The following is a 22,741-nucleotide window of genomic DNA, read 5'->3' as shown; positions in this document are numbered from 1 at the left end:
AACTCAGGTAAGGATTCATGACCTTTTCAGCTGAGAGCTGATATAATTCTGGCTTAAATGGATTAAAAACAGCTTCCAGGTACCTTGATTAATGAAACGGGTTGATCTGTTCTGCCTTTTGATTATCTGGCTTAAATAACTCTGATAATAAAACATAACACAAACAGTTTAAAGAAATACCAAAGTGCTCTTTTACTCCTTTGCATTCCTGTAGATTTGTCCTAAAACACAGCATCACATACCCAAAGTAAACTACTTTACAGAAATATGAGCTGTTTTTTCCTCTAAATGTGAGCATCAACCCTCCTTTAAATGTGGACACACTGCACTGGAACAAAGTGATTATATCTGTATGGTTATTTGGTTTGAGGTGAACCTGACCCTTTGTGAAGGCGACTGTGAATTAGACAGATGTGCAGCCTCTGGTTTGCTGCCATTTAACGGGCAACAAAGCCACATAATCCTTTAGTGAATCAGAAGCTGAATGTATTTCCCAAACACACAGAATCCTTCTAAGTGTTACTGGAAGTGAGTAAGACATGTTTGAACACACTGGGGAAAAAATCATGTCCAAGTGACTTTTATTAACAGATGTCTGTAGATGACTAAAATCAGGATCTGCAAGTACTGCTCACCAAGTCTGACTCCTAATATTAAAATGGAACAAAAAAGGATATTTTACAGCTTTTTATCAGACTAAATCTAGAAGCTGTCCAAAAACAGCTCCCCACAGTCCACAGAAATGTTGCTGTTTTTATCAGATATTTCCTCCCCAGACTCCTCAGAGTCATGATGACTGCATGTTTTCAGTATGTCAGCATGAATAAGAATACTGTCTGAAGTTCAAAAGCAGAGGACATTTAATTATCCTGCAGCAAGGGAACGTTTACATACACAAGCTGTGATGCAAATGTTCAGAGATGCAGAGTTCTTAGGAAGCTTTTACAGGGCAGAGAAGACGGATGCTTGCATCTATGCATGAGACATTTCCTTCTGTCCTGCTGGGAGCAGATAGTGGTGTTGATACCGCCCAGGCTGTGGGACACTCAGTTCTTAGAGCGGACAGTGGTGATCTCACCACTGTCCTGCAGCTATTAATCTCATGCATGCGTCAACTTAAGCAGTTACACAGAAGTAGAAATGATAATGTGAGCATAAAGGATCAGATTTTTTCTATCACAGTACGTCCTGAAGTGTAGATTTAGTTTTGCTGTCCGTTTTGAACATGAACATGAAACTTTAAAAATAAATAAATAAATAACCAAAATGCAGTTTAAGCTTTTTAAACTCCATAACGGGAGTGAACCGGGCATAGACAATACAGTGGGATGACATCATGGACGCGTGGAATGTACTTCTCTGTGGAAACTTTCTAAAGTGAGTCAATATAAGAGAAAAACAAGTTGTCCTTTATGTATTCATTTCTTGGAAGAAAGGTCTGTCAGTCCTACAGAAAGCATGGCAGTCTGCCACATGCTAAGTTGGAGTTTAAAGGCTTATTGAGGGACCAAGGGGATTAAAAAGACAAGATAAACCTGAGGAATTTAGGGCAGAAGGGCCAAAAGAGCCAATCCTTGCTGGGTGATGACACACTCGACTTTGCATGAAGGAGGGAGGTTGAGTGACTTCTCCAGAGGCCGAGGGCCTTAAAGGCAGACATCCCAAGTCTCCGGGAAGTTCCGGGAGTCTCCCTGATATTGATAGTTAATCACGGATGCCCGCGAGTCAGATAAAATATCCCGGATTTTAGACTATTCGAGGGAGTGTTTTTTTTTTTTTTTTCAATGCGAGTGAGAGCGTGCAGGCAACACAATAACTCGTGCACCATGCGCGTTTGGACTGCGCAGGCGAGAGAGAGAGAGAGAGGGGTGTGAGAGGTTGCTTGTGAAACCTGTGCGTATGCTCTGTTCAACGAGCGTTCAGGGCGACTGCTTGTCAGAGGGCGCGGTGATTGGTTTAGTCAGCAAAATAAGCCAATAACGTTCGGTGTGGGAGGGCTTCGATTTACTCTCCGACAGTCACCTAAGTTACCACTCAAAACTGTGCATCCTGCCAAATGGCAGAGGGTAAAAACGAAAATATAAGACTAATTTTACAGCAGAATATACTAAAGTATATCCATGTCTAGTGAAGGTGAAGAATGATGACACCGTGGCGAGGTGCACTGTATGCAATAGTGACTTCAGTATTGCCCACGGCGGACTTAATGACTGTAAAACATGTGGAGGTGGGCTAAGTTGAACGCACCATCATGTGCATTTTATTTCTGTAGGTTAAATGCTGTTATAAAATAAAGCAAAACGTATCAAACACTTATTTAAAGTATCAAACACATTTAGTTACTAAATTGTGTAGTTCTATATCTAACTAGCCAGCTACAGTATCTAACTATCTATATCCAGCCTGTCTAAGCCTTTTAAAAAATCCCCAATTTAATATGTTGATAATAAATAGGATAGATAAATATGCAAAATAAATTAAGCGTAAATTAATTAAAGAAAATATGTGTGCTTGTGTGTGTGTGTGTGTGTGTGTGGGGTGGGGTGGGGTGGGGTGGGGTGGGGGGGGTGGTTTCGATAAGCATCTCCCTGAAATGAGATTTTGGAACTTGGGATGTCTGTAAAGGGGAAGTTCGTTTTTTTAAACCTGAACTTTATTTCTGGCATAAAATAAGTTCATCTACTCACCGATAACAGTTTGGGGAAAGTCAGCGTCCTTCGGACACTATTTATATCAGCCCCCGGTAGCCCCAAATAACAACAACATGGCAGCTCTGAGCTAGCAGTGCAATAGTATGTGTTCATTCAGTCATTGGTCTTAAAGGGGCACTAGGTAGCATTTTCACCTAAAATTATAGCCTTCAGGAGTTTACCAAAGGTTAAACAAGTCAATGGTAAGCGAATGAAGCCTGTCTCGCTCCCAACAGGGGTCTGTATGCTGAAAATCCCATATGTAACTTCGGCAGGAGCGACCCGCTTCTGAAGTGTCGTGATGCGCGAGAAGAGTCGTTTGTGTTTACAGCACTTAGCTAGGTCCTGTATGCTAGTTGTAGTTGTAGGCTATGTGTTCGCTTGCGTTGAAGAGCCAACACCAAGCGTTTCATATTCTGCCTTTCAAAGACTGAATAGGAAATGTTCGATGTTGGCACTTCCCATCTTTGTGAAATTTCTCCAAGCGTAATCTTGTTCATCTACCATAGTGACCTGCGTTTTAGATCGTAAAGAGACAGGTTAGCCTGGCCCTTCTGATGATGGTGCTCTAATTCCTCTTGAGTTCGAGACGTAGCCTAGCTTCAGAAATACACGGACTGACCTGATTAGAATAAGAATAGCGTTTTGATCCGAACAAGAATTGTTATCTGCACATGAAAATGGATTCATTTGTTCGGGTTATGATTGTAATTGGAATAGTGTAGAGCTAGTCTGCGTTTATTGCGGTGTGTATGTTGGTAGTGCCTGCGCGCATCTGTCTAAGATGTAACTTTTGTAAGTGTCTGCTTATAGAAAGGAATCACTCCACGAATACACCATGATGAGGGAAGAATCCCATTCAAGATCAGCAACAGTCCATCCATCCATCCATTATCTTCCGCTTGTCCGGGGATCTTGTTGCGGGGGCAGCAGCCTGAGCAGAGAAACCCAGACGTCCCTGTCCCCGGCCACTTCCTCCAGCAACAGTATTATAGCATATTATCTTGAGTTCTCTCTTCAGAAAATCTCTGATTATAGTATCTTTCGTGGGCAGTCTACACTTGTGAATCAGATGACCTAACTGCACTGACTAAATAACACAACGGCAGCATTCGCCACGATGTTTAGTTAGTGGATGTGTATAATACAAAGGTGGGCATTTTTACGACAGTGTAGAATTTCAGGTTGACCAATAGATATCGCTATACTGCCGCTAAACTACCTTGTATCCCTTTAAAGTATTGGTGAAATAAAGACAGATAATGCCTTATTTAGAGGCTGTATTGTCTGTCCTGTTCCCTCCGGCAAAACAGCTGACTGTCAGTGTGAGAAGATGCTTTGCTCACATGGTGTTCTTTGCTGAGCTGAGATCATCAGTAACAAAACAGGATGAGCCGATAACAGCAGAAGATCCATCTTTTAGTTTCTGCTTTGGTAGCGAGCATCTGTACTGATCTGCTCATTAGTCCAGTGTTTGGATTTCCTGAAGATGAGTCTCTAAGCTGAGCTGCTGCCTGCTGTGTTTCTGTCTGCTTCTACATCATGTGATTCTGATGGAAGCTGTGATGTTTAAAGTCTGAATGGAAACTCTGAACTTAACACTCTGACTCCTCCTTGACTTCAGCTTTGTAGCTTCCTACTGGAGATGGGGGAGGTCTCCCAACCATCAGCCTCAAACTCCACTGATTCTGATAGTTAGTCAAAGCGTCCATCAGCATCCATTAATCAGCCAAACTGATCAATCAGTCCACCTCTGGATGCTTCCAACACTTTTCTAAGGCTCTGTAATGTTTGCACTGACTTAGATATTCAAACACAACAAGTCACAGTAACAAGTTCTGCTGCTGTCGACTCTTTAAAGAAGTTTGATTCCATGATTACATTAAACATCACTGCACCATGTTTTTGTGCCTTTAACCTTCAATAAAACAGTGAACCTGATCTCCATTTCTATCAGTTTGTTCCCATTTGCTCCAAAGTTCCTCCTGACATGTTTGTTTTCTTTGAAACTTGAATCATTTGGCTGCACAACATGAGTTTGTATGGATGGAGCCACTGGTGGAGCTGGCAGAGTTTAAGAGCTGAAGTCACTCCGTCTTTATTGAAGCAGCAGCATGTTGTCATTAATATTAATGAGAGCTCTTTTTCACTTGTTCTGTTGGACTGTTTTAACCTGCATCCTGTTGGCTTCAGCTCACATGTTTTATTCTTTATTCAGATTGAGGAACTGCCGTTTGTCAGAGATCAGCTGTGCTTCTCTGGTCTCTGCTCTGAAGTCCAACCCCTCCCATCTGACAGAACTGGACCTGAGCTACAACACCATCAGTGACTCTGCAGCGAAGGAGCTGTGCAGCTTTCTGCAGAGTCCTCACTGTGGACTGAAGAGTCTGAGGTCAGACACCATGTTTTAGTTGTTTGTTCAGATTAATATGATGTGAAAGTTGTGCTGGTCTTCATGGTAAAGTCTGTTTTCTTCTTCAGTGGTTTAGTTGATGAAATGATGATTCATTAAATAATAAGAAAACACAGTGAATCTGTCAGACAGAAACAAATCTAGAATCACTGGCTGATGCTTCTAGAGCTCCAGAGTTGGTGAATATTTCTGGCTGAAACAATAACAACAGTTTGGAGCAGCAAAACTCCAAAAGCCCGTTAATCAGCTGATACTAACAAACTCCCCTCCAACACTGTTGGAAATGAACAATCTTTGACTTGGTTAGAAAGCAGCTTTCATCACAGCAGCAGTTATCTTCAGTCAGATTCATTCATGATGATAAAATCCAGCCAAAAAGCTTCTCCCACTAATAACTGAAAGGAAATCACTTTCAGTTGAGCTTTATTTCATGAATTCTATCAATAATTCCCTCTGTTACACAATGTCAAGTCCAACTGAAAGTGATGCTGACATTTAGTGACAGTGAGGAAAACACAAAGAAGAGTTTATCAGAAGAAGAATAACATGATTGGAAGATGGATGGAAGAAAAGCTGTGAGCTAACTTGTTGCTAGGTAACAGCAGATGGAAGGAAGTTGTTTTATTTCCACTTTAGTCTCATTTCTTCATATTTGAGATGTTTTCTGTTTTCAGATTCAAACTTTCTGTCAGATTCTGAACTTTTTTCCACCTTCTGATCCGTTTTTTCACTTTCAAACTTTTGCTGCTGACCTGCTTTGAGAGCCAGGACGTCAGCTGACTGGGGTGTTAAATCCTGACTGACAGAATAACCGAGGAGGCTGAAGGGACCCCCATCATGCTGCCTTCAGGGACTGTGGGAACTGCAATCCTTTCTTAGACACCTCCTCCACACTATATTTCCATAAGTGCTGGTGAAAATAACCTGCAGCACTGACACACTTTGTTAACCCATTTAGGCCTAAAACGCCTGGAAAAGAATGCCTGTAAAACCTATGGGCGATTTCAGAAAGACCCCCTAAAACCTGAAGTTTTTCTGGAAATTCAGCAATTGTGTCAACGCCTAATAAATGATTGTTTTCTCAGCCTCTGTAGCAGATAGAAACAAAATTCAAAAAGTATTTGAGAGCTTACACCTGTGGCTTTCTACGGAAATTGAGTTTATTTACATACACCTTCACGAAAATAGAAAATTTAAAAAGTAAAATGCAGGAACAGCGCTATTTTCAATTAGAAAACAGTAATAAAATAAAATTTAATTTTATATTTAAATTATTTATTTATATATTTATTTGATCGCCAGTCTCTTTGTACTGGCAGCACAAGGAGTCCCATACCCATACACATTCCAATAAATGTTTTCATCTCCGGCATAGTTACGTGTGACCACCTTGCCATCTTTGTGTGGCAGCCGAGCCGACTAAGTTAAGCTCAAATGGTTTTTGGTGTGATCCAACAACGCCACTCCAGGAATTTCACCCAGAGAATTATTAAGTTTAGATTCAAGGACACGCAGGTTCAATATACAATGAATGAGAAGACGTAGTTCGATGTTTATACAAAAAGATATAGTTTTTATTATAATAGTTGTCTTTTTATAATATGATTTAAAAACATTCATACAGAAAAATGAAAGAAGACCTAAACAGTGCTGAGCGTGACTGGGGAAACAGGGGCTAGTGAGATGGGGGGGCAGAATCCTAACTAAAATATATAAAGAAACAACAAACCAACTTAAAGGCACCAAAATATGAGAACTCAAATCCCAAAGGAACACAGCAAAAAGAAAGGGGGAAGACCACCACCCGGACCACCAGCACCCAGCCACCAGCACTGAGAAGGAGATAAACAAATCTTAGTAATGGTCAATTCAGTAACTGAAAAAGAAATGAACAAAACCAAAATACAAATGTACTCCAAAAGAAAACAATATACAAATTATCTTAAAGTAGCTAACGGAAACTAACAGAGAAAACAAAAGAGAAACTAAGGGAGTGTAACCTCAAAATCAATTAAAACTGCCAGAGACCCTCCGTGCGTCAGGCACAGCGCTCAGACCGCCGTCCGTCGGCGTCGGGCGCAGCCGTTAAGGCTGAAGCACTAGACGATTACAACATTAAAACAGGGAATCCCAAGCAAGACTTTGTTCAGGCAATACTTATCGGCGATAGATAAAAAACCCCAAGCAGGTTGGACGAACTGTCAGTCAGTAAAGCAGAAGCTCCGTGCAGAGCAGCTGGATAAAAGCTCCGTGCAGAGCAGCTGGATAAAAGCTCCGTGCAGAGCAGCTGGATAAAAGCTCCGTGCAGAGCAGCCAGGGATGCATAACGGCCACAACTTGTCGAGAAAATGACCCCTAACCCGATAGCAGACAATTCAATGGAAGCAGACAGGAAAAGCATGAGGGAGGGCTTCTTTTATACTGCCACTCCTCTGATTGAATAATTGACAGCATGCCTACAGGCAGGTGAGGGAACTGGTCATGCATCTATGCTGCTACATTCGCTAGAGCTGGAGTCTGAAGTACCTGGGGCCTCATGTACAAAGCGTGCGTACGCACAAAATAGTGGCGTACGCACCTTTTCACGTCAACGATCAGATGTATCAAGAACGAAAAGACCGTGGAAATGTGCGGTGCCTCACGGCAGCTTCAGGGCTGGCGTACGCACGTTTCTGCAGCTGTTGATTCTTTGGCGACACCTAAGGTGATGTTGGGAAACTGTTATAATAAATAAATGTGAAAACAATTTGTCGTCAGACAGTGATGTGCACATTTGAGACACATGAACAATTAATACTGATAAACAATTAATACACCCATGTGTCTCCATTTACACGAGTGGATATAAAAGCAGCGCAAAGTGGTGCAATGCATACCATTAAAAACAATGGCTGCTTTAGCAGTATTAGAAGACTTTGCAAATGGTGCAATTAGAAGAGAGCGTGTGTTCACTACAACAGAGAGGATTTGTGGCATATGATGGCGACTGGCTCATCAGCCGTTTTGAGGGAAATCCTCCTGGAACTGTGCGCAGAGCTGCGGCCGGCGTTGGAGCGCAACACAGCGAGGAGCCATGCGCTGCCTGTGCTCACAGGTGATGTGCACACTGGGGTTCCAACCGGAGCATTCCAGAGGGAGCTGGCCAACCGATTGGGACTGTGCCAGCCGAGCCATGCCAGCCGAGCCATGCCAGCCGTGTGGGACAGAATTATCCGCATCTGAGCCACGTATATCAAATTCCCAACAGGCCAACATTAAAGCTCAATTTGCAGCGAGAGCCGGTTTTGTAATCGGGGCTATCGACTGCGCACACATTGCTATAAAAGCGCCATCACATGATGAATTTGTATGTTAACAGGAAACATTTTCATTCGATCGATGTACAGATCATATGTGATGCATAAATGCAATTAACCAACATTGTGGCGAGGTGGCCTGGTTCAACGCACGATTCATACATTCTGAGTAACAGCATCGTTGGGAACAGACTACAGGGTGGCACTGTGCGTGATGGTTGGCTTCTTGGTGTGTAACTTCATTCTTGTAATGGTCCTAATATTATTCCCGTGACGCGCATTGAGTATGTGCGCCCCCAGTTTCTATCCCGTCTTCACAGCATCATTATTAGGCTATATTATATATATTAGTCGGTGGTTAAAGTTAGTTTCTTGCTGTTTTTTGCTGGTTAAACTTCAGCTTAAGATCTTTCTAACAAGCCCCTGATCGTCTCTGTGGGCATATATCAATAACCCCGTGCGTAAAGTGTGAAATATCTCAATCAGCCTTTTCCCCGGCGCACTTCTGCACGTTACTGTATGAACACGTTGTTGTGAGTTACACAAAAACATCGGTATTTACCTTGGGGGTAATCAGAGTGACCCACATGAGCTCCCACCACCCCATGAGAGAGCAGTGTCACCCATAGTTGCGCCGACTCTCTGTTCAAACCGGGTCGGTCACCCCCCCACCCGCCTGTTTTGGCCACACTGCAACGGTGGGCAGCCAGTCTCCGCTTCACCTCCACCTTAATGTGGGACCACTTCTTCTTCACCTCTGCTTGTGAGGCTTCTCAGACCCCCCAGCATTAACAGCCTCAGGCTCTCCCACCCACTCCTCTTGCGTTTGCTGCTTATGCCGGATGACAGCGTACCAAAGAGTACATTTTTGCGCGCCTCCACTTCGGACAGTAGCACTTCCAATTCACTTTCAGTGTAATTTTTCTTTTTTCCCGTCTTACTCATGTTTTTTTTCTTTATTTTCTGATCGTACACAGAGGGGAATCGCAGGTGCAGGGCTCATTTAAATATGATTTGCGTATTTAAGTAGGGGCGTGGACAGGGAGGAGTTGGGTGCTCCGACATGTGCGCTCAATTCCACGTTGATTGGGATGTACAAACGAAATGTGCTTGGATACATGCGTGCGCACATATTCGTACATCCGACGTTGGAGGTCATTTTGGTTTGGCCGTACGCCATGTTTCAGTAGGAAATCCACGCAAGTCTTTGTACATGAGGCCCCTGGTCTGTATATTCGTCTCGGAAACGAGATGCGCCCAAAGCTCCTCAGTAAAAATATGATTAAATGCCTGCAACGGTGTGGCTTCTGCAGATAAATCGACTTTCACCCCTGGTGTGCGGTTGAAATCTCTCCGTCGATTACGGTGGTAATTGTCAGTCTTCCACTCACATTCAAACCCTTCAAAATCATCCTCGTCGTTATCGTCATCTTCAAACATATGTGCTAGCCATAAATCTCCATCAATTGGGTCAGCACGTTCATCAGCATCAAAGCCAAGAAACTCCTCACAATCACTACCGTCTGAAATGTCTTCCCACTGAAAGTCCTCCATGCTTGTTCGATGTAACTTAACTTCAAAACAATGACACGAGGAACATGACGACACTCTCACGTGTCAATTATAATAGATTTAATTGGCGCAGAGGTCAATAATTGGTGCAAAACAACCTTATACATGAAAAAAGACGTGTACGCTTTCCCGGCCTTAAAGGTAGAATAACGCAACAGCGCCCCCGGCTTTAAAGGTAGAAATGCGGCAATGCTTTCCCGGCCTCAATGGGTTAATGTCAGCTGTTTCAGTCAGCACTCAGCACAAATCACAGTTGCTCATCGTCCATGATGGACAGCAGCTTGTTCAGAGTCCTTTTCTCTGCATCTGATGTTAAGGACTCCAGCTCTGCAGAAGCCACAGAGCCAGCTTTCCTCAGCAGCCTGTCCAGTCTGCTGACATCTCTCCTCTTAAAGTTGCCTCCCAGCACACCACCGCATAGAAGAGAAGGCCAGCCACTAAAATATGAAGAATAACAGAAAAGAGAAGATTTGATATCAAATCAAAGTTAGCTTCAAACTAAAATCATCTCTCTTTTAGTTCTTGTGTTTTAGTTGAAATGATTTAGTGATGCGTGGAAATATCCAAATATTCAGACATATTCCACATGTCTGAATTAATCTTCCCTTACATCTTTTTCACCTGCAAAGGCAATTCTTTTCTCACTTTCAGAGACTGAAGAAGAGCTGTTCCTTAGAAAAATCATCCCGGTAAAAAACATTTTTCTTAAGTCATTAAAGGAGAGAAAACACTTTAGATCAGAAGTAAAAATGGAACAGCTGAAATGTAGCTTTGACTCACCTTTCTGGGTTCATCTGAGAGATCTTTGATCAGTAAAGTTTGGAAAGCTGGATGAAGATTAAACTGCAACCCAAACTGACAGATCTGCTGGTTCTGCTGCTCATTTGAACATGACAAATGTGCAGAGTTCAGTCACTTTAACTACAATGACTCAGTCTCCTTTGGGTTTTAGCCTTCACCCAGTAATTAGTGACAGACTGGAGGAAATGGCAAAGCACTGACTCAGCACTTTCTTTTAAACATGAAGGATGAAAAATCACCAAAGTTGAGAGGATCACATGCAAAAAGAATCCATAAAAAAGTGTGCAGAAACCAGAGTGGAATTCAGAATTACACCAAAGAAGAAGAAGCTGTTTGATTTGTGTTTAAAAATGTAAAAATCCAGAAGTAACAGATGTGCAGCAGAGCCCTGCCAGCACAGAGAGATGGGGCCACCTCTTCAGAGGGCTGTGCTACAAGGACAGATTGATGGCTTACCAAGGACTGTTGGGCCTAAAGTCAGTCAGAGTTTTCAGTGTCAGATCACCGTGGTAACAGGTGGTGATCACATGACCTGCTCTGAAGCAGGTTCTGTTCAACATTTCATCTGAAGTTCCCAACAGAAAGGCCCCACCCATTCACTGATGAATTTCCAGATGTCCCCAAGAGAGTCTGGCTGCAGACCTGCACTGTCAGGACCCACAGACCTGCACTGTCAGGACCCTGTTGCAGACCGTCACCTGCACTGTGAGGACCGGAAGTGCACTGTGAGGACCGGAAGTTGATTCGAAGCCTTTCAAAATAAAAGCGTGTGTATCGGAAGCACGTATTTTTAAACGATTTTAAACGCTATATTTTTCAAGAGGTCCTCACAAATGAATTAATTAGTTAACAGTACGACATAAAATCTATCAATTCCCGGTCTATTGTTTTTATTTGTATTGTAAACTTTTGTTTGGTCACTGCACACATTTTCTCTTAGGCTCATATTCATAAGCCAACATCTCACAAGATGCCATAGGCCTATACTGTACATTTTATTGTGTACTATAGAGTAAGTCACTGCTATTTCATTATCATTTCATTTTGACTTTATCGCACTGCTCTTTATATATATATATATATATATATATATATATATATATATATATATACATATATATATATATTTGTTTCAATTAGTTTTTCTGTTGTATTATTCTGTATTTTTATCCTTAACCACCATAAATTTCATGTTTGGTTCTATGTCTATGCCAATTATGTTCTTGTGCTGCTGGAACACCTTAGTACCACTAAATAGTACCCTAACTCTTGGTATGTACAGTATAATCTTAGTCAAATTATTAAAGGGACACTATGTAATTTCTTCCCCCATCTAGTGGTGCAATTTTATTTTGTAAAGTTGAATGAATTTGCTCTCTAGCGCCTCACGTTTTCAAATGTGCGCTGCAACTTCTTGAACTATGGCAAGCGGAATGTGTCAAGATTCAAGAAGCTATAGCTTCAGACTCAAGGTCCATACAAACAAAAATAAATCAAGACACATAGTACAAAGGATTACATAACACACATACAACAACACTATAAATACAGATGACAGATAACATGTCAGATAAAATAACATCTCCTTTAGTCATATTCCGGGAGTTACCGGAGGTGACGTCGACGCAGCATTAGCATTAGCCTGCGTTAGCAATAGGAGCATTAGCAGCGGTAAATAAACTCCCGGTAAACTTACAAACTTTCTAATGCCTCGTTTTGTGAGTTAAGAGCCTATGTGTACTACGGCAGAAGTTTGGTAACAATCAATGCATTATTAGTGGGATAATTTACGAGATAAAATCTATTTAGCATTTTTTTTTAAACTTTATTAGTAAATCCACAAAATAACAGTTTACAAATGTGAGCATAACGCCAAAAAGAAGATATCCAGGGGGAGCATAGGAATAATAATAAAAAGAAGAAGATGATGCACTTACAAAAAGAAAGCTAATGAACACAAAGACATATGTGCCAAGGAATAAAATCTATTTAGCATTAGCGGCTGTAATAAGCCATTTGGCGGAAATGACGTCACAATGACGTCATTTCCGCTCGCCATGTCATCAAGCCGCAGCTCACTTTGTGGCTAATGCAGCTCTTGTCAACTGCAGGTCGGTGCTAAATAAGACTTTCATATTGAACGACTTTCTCTGCCGTCATGACCTGGACTTATTTTTTCTAACGGAGACCTAGATTGTTGCCGGAGTTGGTGAGTCTGCTGCCTTCGGTGAACTGTGTCCCACAAACAATTCATTTGTTAGTACCCCGAGACGTGTTGGAAGAGGTGGTGGCGTAGCTCTTGTATACAAAAATGCCGTGAAAATCCGGTCGCTTCCAACAGAGATTTACAGTACCTTCGAACTTCAATGCATGACAGTGGAATCTAAAATGAACTCGCTGGTGTGTGTGTTGATTTATAGACCTCCTAAACCAGATAAAGATTTTATTGCTGAATTTTCAGGTTTCCTCTCTCATTTTGTGTCATTGCATGACCGGTTACTAGTACTGGGTGATTTTAATATTCATGTATGCTGCCCAGATAAGCCAATGGTAAAAGAGTTCTGTGATGCTATGAATGCATTTGGTCTCAGTCAACATATTGATCAAGCCACCCACATATTGGGTCATACCCTTGATCTTGTTTTATCTTATGGTTTTTCTGTAGACAATATTATAGTTGAGGAAACATCCTTCTCTGACCATCTACCTGTTTTATTTAACTTTGTCATCTCTAACCCTGTGCAGGCGGCTAAAGCTACTGGCCGCTACTCTCGCTGTATAAATTCTCAGTCAATAGCTCAGTTCTCTGACTTTTTTGTCAAAGAGTCCATTGCTACTACCATGTCCTCAGCCTCTTCTGTCTCATCCAGCCCAGATGATATTGTTGCTCTCTTCCACTCCTCCTGCCTAGCCATTCTGGATATGGTAGCTTCTCTTTGTCACAAGCGCCCAAAATTTAGATCTCAAGTCTGGTTAGATGATGCCTCCCGCTCACTCAGGCAGGCCTGTCGGAGAGCTGAAAGGAAATGGCCGTCTTACAATCTCCCATGACATTTTTAAATCTACTTTAGCATCCTTCCAGGCAGCTGCCAAAGCAGCCAGAGCTAAATACTTCTCTGATATTATCAATCAACATGCTAACAGACCCAAAATCCTGTTTCACACTATTAATCAAATCACCAACCCTCTCACCGGCTCCCTTCACAAATGCTGATGCTTGTGAGAAATTTAAGACATTTTTCATTGATAAAATTGAAAACATCAGAGCACTGTTCTCTCCCCCTCTTCTGCCTTCCCCCGCAGTTAAGGCTGCGGCTACACGAAAACGTTTTTCACTGTAAACGATACTTTTTCTTATCGTTTCGCTGTCGCGGCCACACGGAGCCGGCGTTCCCACTACCCCAAAACGATAGTTTTTGAAAACGGGTTCCAGAGTGGGAAAGTTTGAAAACGGCCTCGTTTCGTTTCCATTGTTACAGCAAAAACGTTTTTGCGTCAGTCACACGTTGACGCTGTGAGCCAATTTTAACACTTCTCTATTGTCTCACAGCGTGGCGTGACACAGCGGCGTGTGTACTGCATCGTTTCATCGTTTTCATCCGTTCTCGTCTGGACAGCAGCGCGTTTCCGTGTGGTCGCAAGAATTTTCGTACCCGTTTTCAAAAAAAACCTCGTTTCGTTTTCGTGTAGCCGTAGCCTAAGGTGTCTTCAGGCCCTTTATTTACTTTTAGTCACTTTGCTGATGTATCGCTGGCAGATCTCAAGGACGTAGTCCTCTGTATGAAACCCACATCATCCCCTCGTGATGTTGTCCCCTGTTCTATTTTTAAAGATGCTTTTGATGTGCTGGGCCCTTCCATACAGTTAGTTGTCAACTCCTGTTTGACATCTGGCGCTGTCCCTGCCTGCTTTAAGCATGCAATGGTCCAACCCCTGCTTAAAAAGCCCAACCTGGATGCAAATTCTTTAAATAATTACCGTCCCATCTCTAAACTTCCTTTCCTTTCCAAAGTACTGGAGAAAGTAGTGCTGGCCCAGTTGCTTCCCTTCCTGACTGAGCATAACATCCTTGAGCCCTTCTAGTCAGGTTTTAGAACACTCCACAGTACTGAATCGGCTCTGCTAAAAGTCACCAATGATCTGCTTCTCACTTTAGATTTAGGTCAAAATGTGATCCTGGTTCTTTTGGACCTCAGTGCAGCGTTTGATACTGTGGACCACAACACCCTCCTATCCCGTCTTGAGGACTGGGTAGGCATAAAGGGGACAGCATTACTCTGGTTCAGCTCCTACCTCAGACACAGAACCTTCTCTGTATCCCTTGGTTGCTCCTCTTCCTCCTCAGCTCCTGTTTCTTATGGGGTCCCGCAAGGCTCCATTTTGGGCCCTTTGCTGTTTTGTTTATACATACTCCCCCTTGGCGACATCATCCGGCATTATGACATCTCTTTTCACTTTTATGCCGATGACACCCAGCTATACCTGCCCCTAAAATCTGATAACTCCATTCAGCCTCTTCTGGATTGTTTCCAGGATATTAAGCGCTGGATGAGTAGTAACTTCCTTCAGCTAAATGACGGTAAGACAGAGGTCATCAATTTTGGCCCTCCTAAAGCTAGGCCCCTGATTGAAGGACAATTAGCCCACCTCTCCCCTTTTGTCAAGCCACATGCCAAAAATCTAGGTGTCACCATTGACTCAGAGCTCTGTTTTAAAAGGCAGATTTGCTCTGTTATCAAGAGTAGCTTCCATCAGCTGAGAATTATTTCCCATCTCAAACCCTCCCTGTCTCCCAAGGACTTAGAAACAGTAATTCATGCATTTGTTACATCCCGGTTAGATTATTGCAACTCCCTCTATGTTGGTCTCCCCCAGTCCCAACTTTCTCGTCTGCAATTGGTACAGAATGCAGCTGCAAGGCTGCTAACTGGCACCAAAAAATATCAACACATCACCCCTGTACTGGCCTCCTTACACTGGCTCCCCATTAGCTTTAGGATCCACTTTAAAGTCCTGCTGATTGTATATAAGGCACTGCATGGGTTGGCTCCCTCATATATCTCAGGCCTCCCCCATCCCCTCTCAGCATCCAGGTCCCTTAGATCTGCCAACAAGGGTATTCTCTCTGTGGCCCGCACCCGCCTCAAGCAAAAAGACGATAGAGCTTTTGCACTAGCAGCCCCACGTCTGTGGAATTGTCTTCCCCCAGATGTTAGACTGTCTCCCTCTGTGACCACCTTTAAATCAAGGCTCAAGACCCACCTATACTCCCTGGCTTTCCCTGCTTCCTAGCTTTCCATCTCTCTCCTCTCTTTATATTCAAGTGTCTTCTGTTCTGTTGCTATTTATTTGTTAGTGCTGTCTATTTGTCAATTGTATTTCTGTATTTGTCTTTCTTACTCTCTTTGTGTTTGCTTTTATATTGTGCTTGTTCTGATTTGCTTTTATTTTTCTATTTTTTTAGCCATATCATATGTACAGCACTTTGGTCAGTGGAAATTGTTTTAAACGTGCTCTATAAATAAAAATTTCTTACTTACTTACTTACTTACAGTGTTATGTGGAGGGTGTGAAGTGTTTTCCGGGTTATTGAGCAGCCTCAGTAACATTCTTCCTTCCATACTCTGCTCCTGGGGCTCCAGAGCAGTTTGTTTGTCTCTCTGGCTCTGATGCTGCTGCCCCAACAGATGCTGCGAGGCACATCACACTTTCCACCACAGACCTATAGGAGATATGGGGATGTGCAACACCCTGATCCAAATGTTGTACCACATTAGCTTCCTCCAGGTTAATGATTTTAAAGGAAAAGAAGTAAAATGTCTGTTTGGTTTGTCTTTCTTTTACTTTTGTGAAGCTGTTGTTTTGTGTTGACTCAGTTTTTGCTCTACTTCCATGTTCTGTATTCCAGTCATGTTTCTAATGAAATCAGCTCCTCTTCTGTATCTTGTTAGCTTTACTTCCTATTTTATTTGGGAGAACTTGCTTCACGTCTGTATCCGGTTCAGCTGTGCTTCTCCCTCATGTTTTCCTCCAACTCCTTATCCATTTCTCAGTTTCCACAGAGGCTGAATGAAGGAGACATTTGTATGCTCAGCAGTTTATCAGAGAGCAGAAACTCAGATTTAAGTTGAAGAAGAACAGATCTGTAGCTTCAGCTTTGTAGCTTCCTGCTGGAGATGGGGGAGGTCTCCCAACCATCAGCCTCAAACTCCACTGATTCTGATAGTTAGTCAAAGCGTCCATCAGCATCCATTAATCAGCCAAACTGATCAATCAGTCCACCTCTGGATGGTTTCAACACTTTTCTAAGGCTCTGTAATGTTTGGACTGACTGAGATATTCAACAAGTCACAGTAACAAGTTCTGCTGCTGTCGACTCTTTAAAGCCATAATGTGTAATATTTCACGTTGTCTATTAACAAATTTGAGTCTTATCATTCACAAGTATTACCTCAATCGTTATCAATTACCTCCATCACAAAAGTGCAATGTTCTTATATTCTTTATATTCAGCATACGAATGTACATAAGAGTGTTACACTCCAATGAATGTCTCCATGTTGCTCCGCCATTTTAAAACTAAGGGATTTGTAGAAGGACATGTCATCAGCTTTGCATTTTCCGTTTCCACATTGGAAACGGAAAATGCGAAATGCGACATGGAGACATTCATTGTCCGTGAAATATTACACATTATAGCTTTAAAGAAGTAATTCCATGATTCCATTGAACATCACTGCACCATGTTTTTGTGCCTTTAACCTTCAATAAAACAGTGAACCTGATCTCCATTTCTATCAGTGTGTTCCCATTTGCTCCAAAGTTCCTCCTGACATGTTTGTTTTCTTTGAAACTTGAATCATTTGGCTGCACAACACGAGTTTGTATGGATGGAGCCACTGGTGGAGCTGGCAGAGTTTAAGAGCTGAAGTCACTCCGTCTTTATTGAAGCAGCAGCATGTTGTCATTAATATTAATGAGAGCTCTTTTTCACTTGTTCTGTTGGACTGTTTTAACCTGCATCCTGTTGGCTTCAGCTCACATGTTTTATTCTTTATTCAGATTGAGGGGCTGCAGGTTGTCAGAGATCAGCTGTGCTTCTGTGGTTTCTGCTCTGAAGTCCAACCCCTCCCATCGGACAGAACTGGAGCTGAGCGGGAACAACATCAGAGACTCTGCAGAGACGGAGCTGTGCAGCTTTCTGCAGAGTCCTCACTGTGGACTGAAGACTCTGAGGTCAGACACCATGTTTTCTTCTTCAGTGGTTTAGTTGATGAAATGATGATTCATTAAATCATGAGAAAACACAGTGAATCTGTCAGACAGAAACAAATTTAGAATCACTTGTTGGTGAATATTTCTGGCTGAAACAATAACAACAGTTTGGAGCAGCAGAACTCCAAAAGCCCTTTAATCAGCAGCTACTAAAAAACTCCCTTCCAACACTGTTGGAAATGAACAATCTTTGACTTGGTTAGGAAGCAGCTTTCATCACAGCAGCAGTTAGCTTCTCCCACTAATAACTGAAAGGAAATCACTTTCAGTTGAGCTTTATTTCATGAATTCTATCAATAATTCCCTCTGTTACACAATGTCAAGTCCAACTGAAAGGGATGCTGACATTTAGTGACTGTGAGGAAAACACAAAGAAGAGTTTATCAGAAGAAGAATAACATGATTGGACGATGGATGGAAGAAAAGCTGTGAGCTAACTTGTTGCTAGGTAACAGCAGATGGAAGGAGGCTGTGAGTGTGTGTGAGCAGCTTTCCATCAGGTGAGAAATGTGTGAAAACATGCAGCAGAGTCAGTGTTTGATAGCTGTGCAGCCAAAGAGAAGCTGAACAGGTGAAGTGCTGCGACCCTGTGCAGGTGAGCCCAACACAGACACAAAGGATGATCACTGAGCTGCCATGAAGGAGGGAGGCAGGGACTGCTTCATCACTGCAGATACATGCTGTTCTGTTCCCCTGCTGGCTGTGTGGGAGCTGTTCCCACCTGTTTTATTCAGTAAGAGCTCAGAGTTGCTGTGAGCAGCATGTGAGTGAATGCAGGCTGAGAAACAGCAGATAAGAAACATGAAGCTTCATCAGTTTCTCTGAGGAACAAAAAACAGATTCAAAGTGAAAAAAGTGCAGCAGACGTTTATTTCAGTTTGAATGTAAAGTTTATTCTTCTTTCATAGTGTTTTATTTCAACTTTAGTCTCATTTCTTCATATTTCAGATGTTTTCTGTTTTCAGATTCAAACTTTCTGTCAGATTCTGAACTTTTTTCCACCTTCTGATCCGTTTTTTCACTTTCAAACTTTTGCTGCTGACCTGCTTTGAGAGCCAGGACGTCAGCTGACAGGGGGGTTAAATCCTGACTGACAGAATAACAGAGGAGGCTGAAGGGACCCCCATTGTGCTGCCTTCAGGGACTGTGGGAACTGCAATCCTTTCTTAGACACCTCCTCCACACTATATTTCCACGAGTGCTGGTGAAAATAACCTGCAGCACTGACACACTTTGTTAATGTCAGCTGTTTCTGTCAGCACTCAGCACCAATCACAGTTTCTCATCGTCCATGATGGACAGCAGCTTGTTCAGAGTCCTTTTCTCTGCATCTGATGTTAAGGACTCCAGCTCTGCAGCAGCCACAGAGCCAGCTTTCCTCAGCAGCCTGTCCAGTCTGCTGACATCTCTCCTCTTAAAGTTGGGTCCCGGCACACCACCGCATAGAAGAGAAGGCCAGCCACTAAAATATGAAGAATAACAGAAAAGAGAAGATTTGATATCAAATCAAAGTTAGCTTCAAACTAAAAAATCTGTTGTTTTAAAGAATAAGACTTGACTTTCAGTTTCAACTGATGGCAAAACTCATATTTTGGCCCAGTTAAACTCCATGGAGAAACAGCTTTGGCAGCGAGCATCTGTACTGATCTGCTCATTAGTCCAGTGTATGGATTTCCTGAAGATGAGTCTCTCAGGGGAGCTGCTGCCTGCTGTGTTTCTGTCTGCTTCTAAATCATGTGACTCTTATGGAAGCTGTGATGTTTAAAGACTGAATGGAAACACTGAACTTAACACTCTGACTCCTCCTTGACTTCAGCTTTGTAGCTTCCTGCTGGAGATGGGGGAGGTCTCCCAACCATCAGCCTCAAACTCCACTGAGTCTGATAGTTAGTCAAAGCGTCCATCAGCATCCATTAATCAGCCAAACTGATCAATCAGTCCACCTCTGGATGGTTCCAACACTTTTCTAAGGCTCTGTAATGTTTGCACTGACTTAGATATTCAAACACAACAAGTCACAGTAACAAGTTCTGCTGCTGTCGACTCTTTAAAGAAGTTTGATTCCATGATTCCATTAAACATCACTGCACCATGTTTTTGTGCCTTTAACCTTCAATAAAACAGTGAACCTGATCTCCATTTCTATCAGTGTGTTCCCATTTGCTCCAAAGTTCCTCCTGACATGTTTGTTTTCTTTGAAACTTGAATCATTTGGCTGCACAACATGAGTTTGTATGGATGGAGCCACTGGTGGAGCTGGCAGAGTTTAAGAGCTGAAGTCACTCCGTCTTTATTGAAGCAGCAGCATGTTGTCATTAATATTAATGAGAGCTCTTTTTCACTTGTTCTGTTTGACTGTTTTAACCTGCATCCTGTTGGCTTCAGCTCACATGTTTTATTCTTTATTCAGATTGAGGCGCTGCAGTTTGTCAGAGATCAGCTGTGCTTCTGTGGTCTCTGCTCTGAAGTCCAACCCCTCCCATCTGACAGAACTGGACCTGAGTCTGAACATCATCACTGACTCTGCAGCGAAGGAGCTGTGCAGCTTTCTGCAGAGTCCTCACTGTGGACTGAAGACTCTGAGGTCAGACACCATTTTTTAGTTGTTTGTTCAGATTAATATGATGTGAAAGTTGTGCTGGTCTTCATGGTAAAGTCTGTTTTCTTCTTCAGTGGTTTAGTTGATGAAATGATTCTTCATTAAATAATGTTTTATTCTTTATTCAGATTGGTGGTCTGCAATTTGTCAGAGATCAGCTGTGCTTCTCTGGTCTCTGCTCTGAAGTCCAACCCCTCCCATCTGACAGAACTGGACCTGAGGAGGAACCACCTGAAGGAATCAGATGTGCAGGAGCTGTCTGATCTTGTGAAGAGTCCACACAACAAACTGCAGACTCTGAGGTCAGTCGAGGGTTGGAGGTCCATGCAGCTCTCAGCTGTATTTTATTAGACTTTATTTATTATTTATTATATTTATTAAAACTGATGACAGCAGACAGCTGAGGATGCTCTGAAACCCTCGTTTATCTTCTCTCTTCTTTCTTATCTCTACAGATGGAAGCCATCTCTTCAGTGGTGGCGATGAACAGGACGTTGTGAGCTGAGAGGATGAAGCAGCAGCAGCTTGTGTGCAGAGAGACTCTGACTGGATGATGATGTGTATCATGTTGATGTGTTTATGTTCTGTGTTTTTCTTCCTTTGGAATAGTAAAGTTAAAGTTGTTAGAAATGATCAGTAATGAAATTATCCATAAACCCAGCTGCCATCACTACCTGCAGTTCCACCTGAATTTAAAGAAAAGCCAGCGTGTAAAATCTGTCACCTGTTGTATTCTCTTTGCTTCCAGCTTGATCTGGTTACATCTCACTTTGTTTGATTCTGATGACGCTCTGATGCAGCTCAGGCCGAACAAGGACGAGCTGTGAGATCAGAGCAGGGCCCCCCCCCCCGTGCTTTCTAACAGCTCCTCAGAGCTCCCAGCAGCCCCTGCGGCCCACAGAGAAGTCCGCTGCTGCTGAGTGACAGCTCAGCTGAAGCTGCTGTGTGGTTTCATGCACTTCATTTGAATCTGACGGCAGATGAAAAACAAATCGGGGTCACATGATGCAGAAAGCCTAAAAAACATTCATGTTCCCACAAACACATTCAGCTTGGTGGTGAATTTAGTAACACACTCTGTTATCTGTTGTTTAACAGCTGGGATGAAAATGCACAACTACAAATCCACACAGCTCCTCAACTCTGATTGAACTCCTCAACGCGTTTGACTTCATTCAAACACATTGAACACATTTTTTTTATTATTTTATTATATACTTATTATACACTTATTTATCCAGTGTTTTTCCTCATGGGGATCTTCCACACCGGGGACTATGCCCACTCGGTCTGTGGGATCATTACTGTGGGGATGGCCCTGGTTCGGGGTGGCGGGGGGATCCTGCTCTGCAGCCCTGGCTGTGGTGTGGATGCCGGCCCGCCCTGATCTGGGCGGTTTCCCGTGGGGGCGGCCTCTGTGGTCATTGGTGGGCTGGCTCCCGGTGTGGACAGATCCCAAAGATACCGTTTCCTCACTTCAGCGTCAAGCCAGGTTTTAATGTTGGTTTTATTGTTGATTGTTGTTGATATTGATGTTGCTCATGTTGGGGTGGGGGGTGGGGGGATGGTATGTGTGCAGTGTGGTTGTCGGTGTGATGTCGTGTGTGAATTGATGCATGAATTTGATTATTGATTTTATTATGTAAAGCACTTTGTGCTGCTTTTTAGTATGAAAGGTGCTATATAAATAAAGTCAGACAGTTCACCTTCAGTTCCACTGACACACTGATGCTGGGAATGTTGTGGAGAAATTAGAGTCGAATCCCGCGTTGGTCACCCGTCCATTGGGGAGTTTATTGAACAAACCGTCACAGCAAATATGCATATAGAATGTACAAAATGTCCGACGGGCTCATTTTGTGACACCCTTTTATACCGTTTTATCATAACAAGTGTATGTGGCCCTCTCTGGAGGCGCCTAGCTTTCGCAGTTTATCATCAACACGCTCATTCTTACTATCAACAATATTCATATGAACCAGTCAACAAGGCCCAGGATGTAACTAGGCCAGAAGTCATGAGCATGTCATGACATCCTTCTCCCACATAGTCCCCCCTGAAATCACTTATCAGTGATTTAATAAACAAATAATCT

The 22,741-nt window shown here is 42.7% G+C and overlaps 1 protein-coding gene across 1 annotated transcript in view; it reads left to right on the top strand.

Annotated features, from left to right (window-relative positions):
* LOC142385716 (NLR family CARD domain-containing protein 3-like) overlaps positions 1-22,174 on the top strand; it is a 30,594-nt gene extending 8,420 nt beyond the window's left edge. Inside the window, exons 6-9 of the mRNA XM_075472429.1 lie at positions 17,835-18,008; positions 20,458-20,631; positions 20,775-20,948; positions 21,102-22,174. Of these exons, the coding sequence (XP_075328544.1) occupies positions 17,835-18,008; positions 20,458-20,631; positions 20,775-20,948; positions 21,102-21,132 (553 nt within the window). The 3' untranslated portion in view covers positions 21,133-22,174. The remainder of the gene's footprint in view (positions 1-17,834; positions 18,009-20,457; positions 20,632-20,774; positions 20,949-21,101) is intronic.
* The last annotated feature ends 567 nt before the right edge of the window (positions 22,175-22,741 follow it).

This window comes from Odontesthes bonariensis, chromosome 8 (assembly GCF_027942865.1).
Source record: "Odontesthes bonariensis isolate fOdoBon6 chromosome 8, fOdoBon6.hap1, whole genome shotgun sequence".
Classification (NCBI taxonomy): domain Eukaryota; kingdom Metazoa; phylum Chordata; class Actinopteri; order Atheriniformes; family Atherinopsidae; genus Odontesthes; species Odontesthes bonariensis.
Note: the sequence above shows the minus strand (reverse complement) of the source record. Positions and strands in the feature narration are given on the sequence as shown.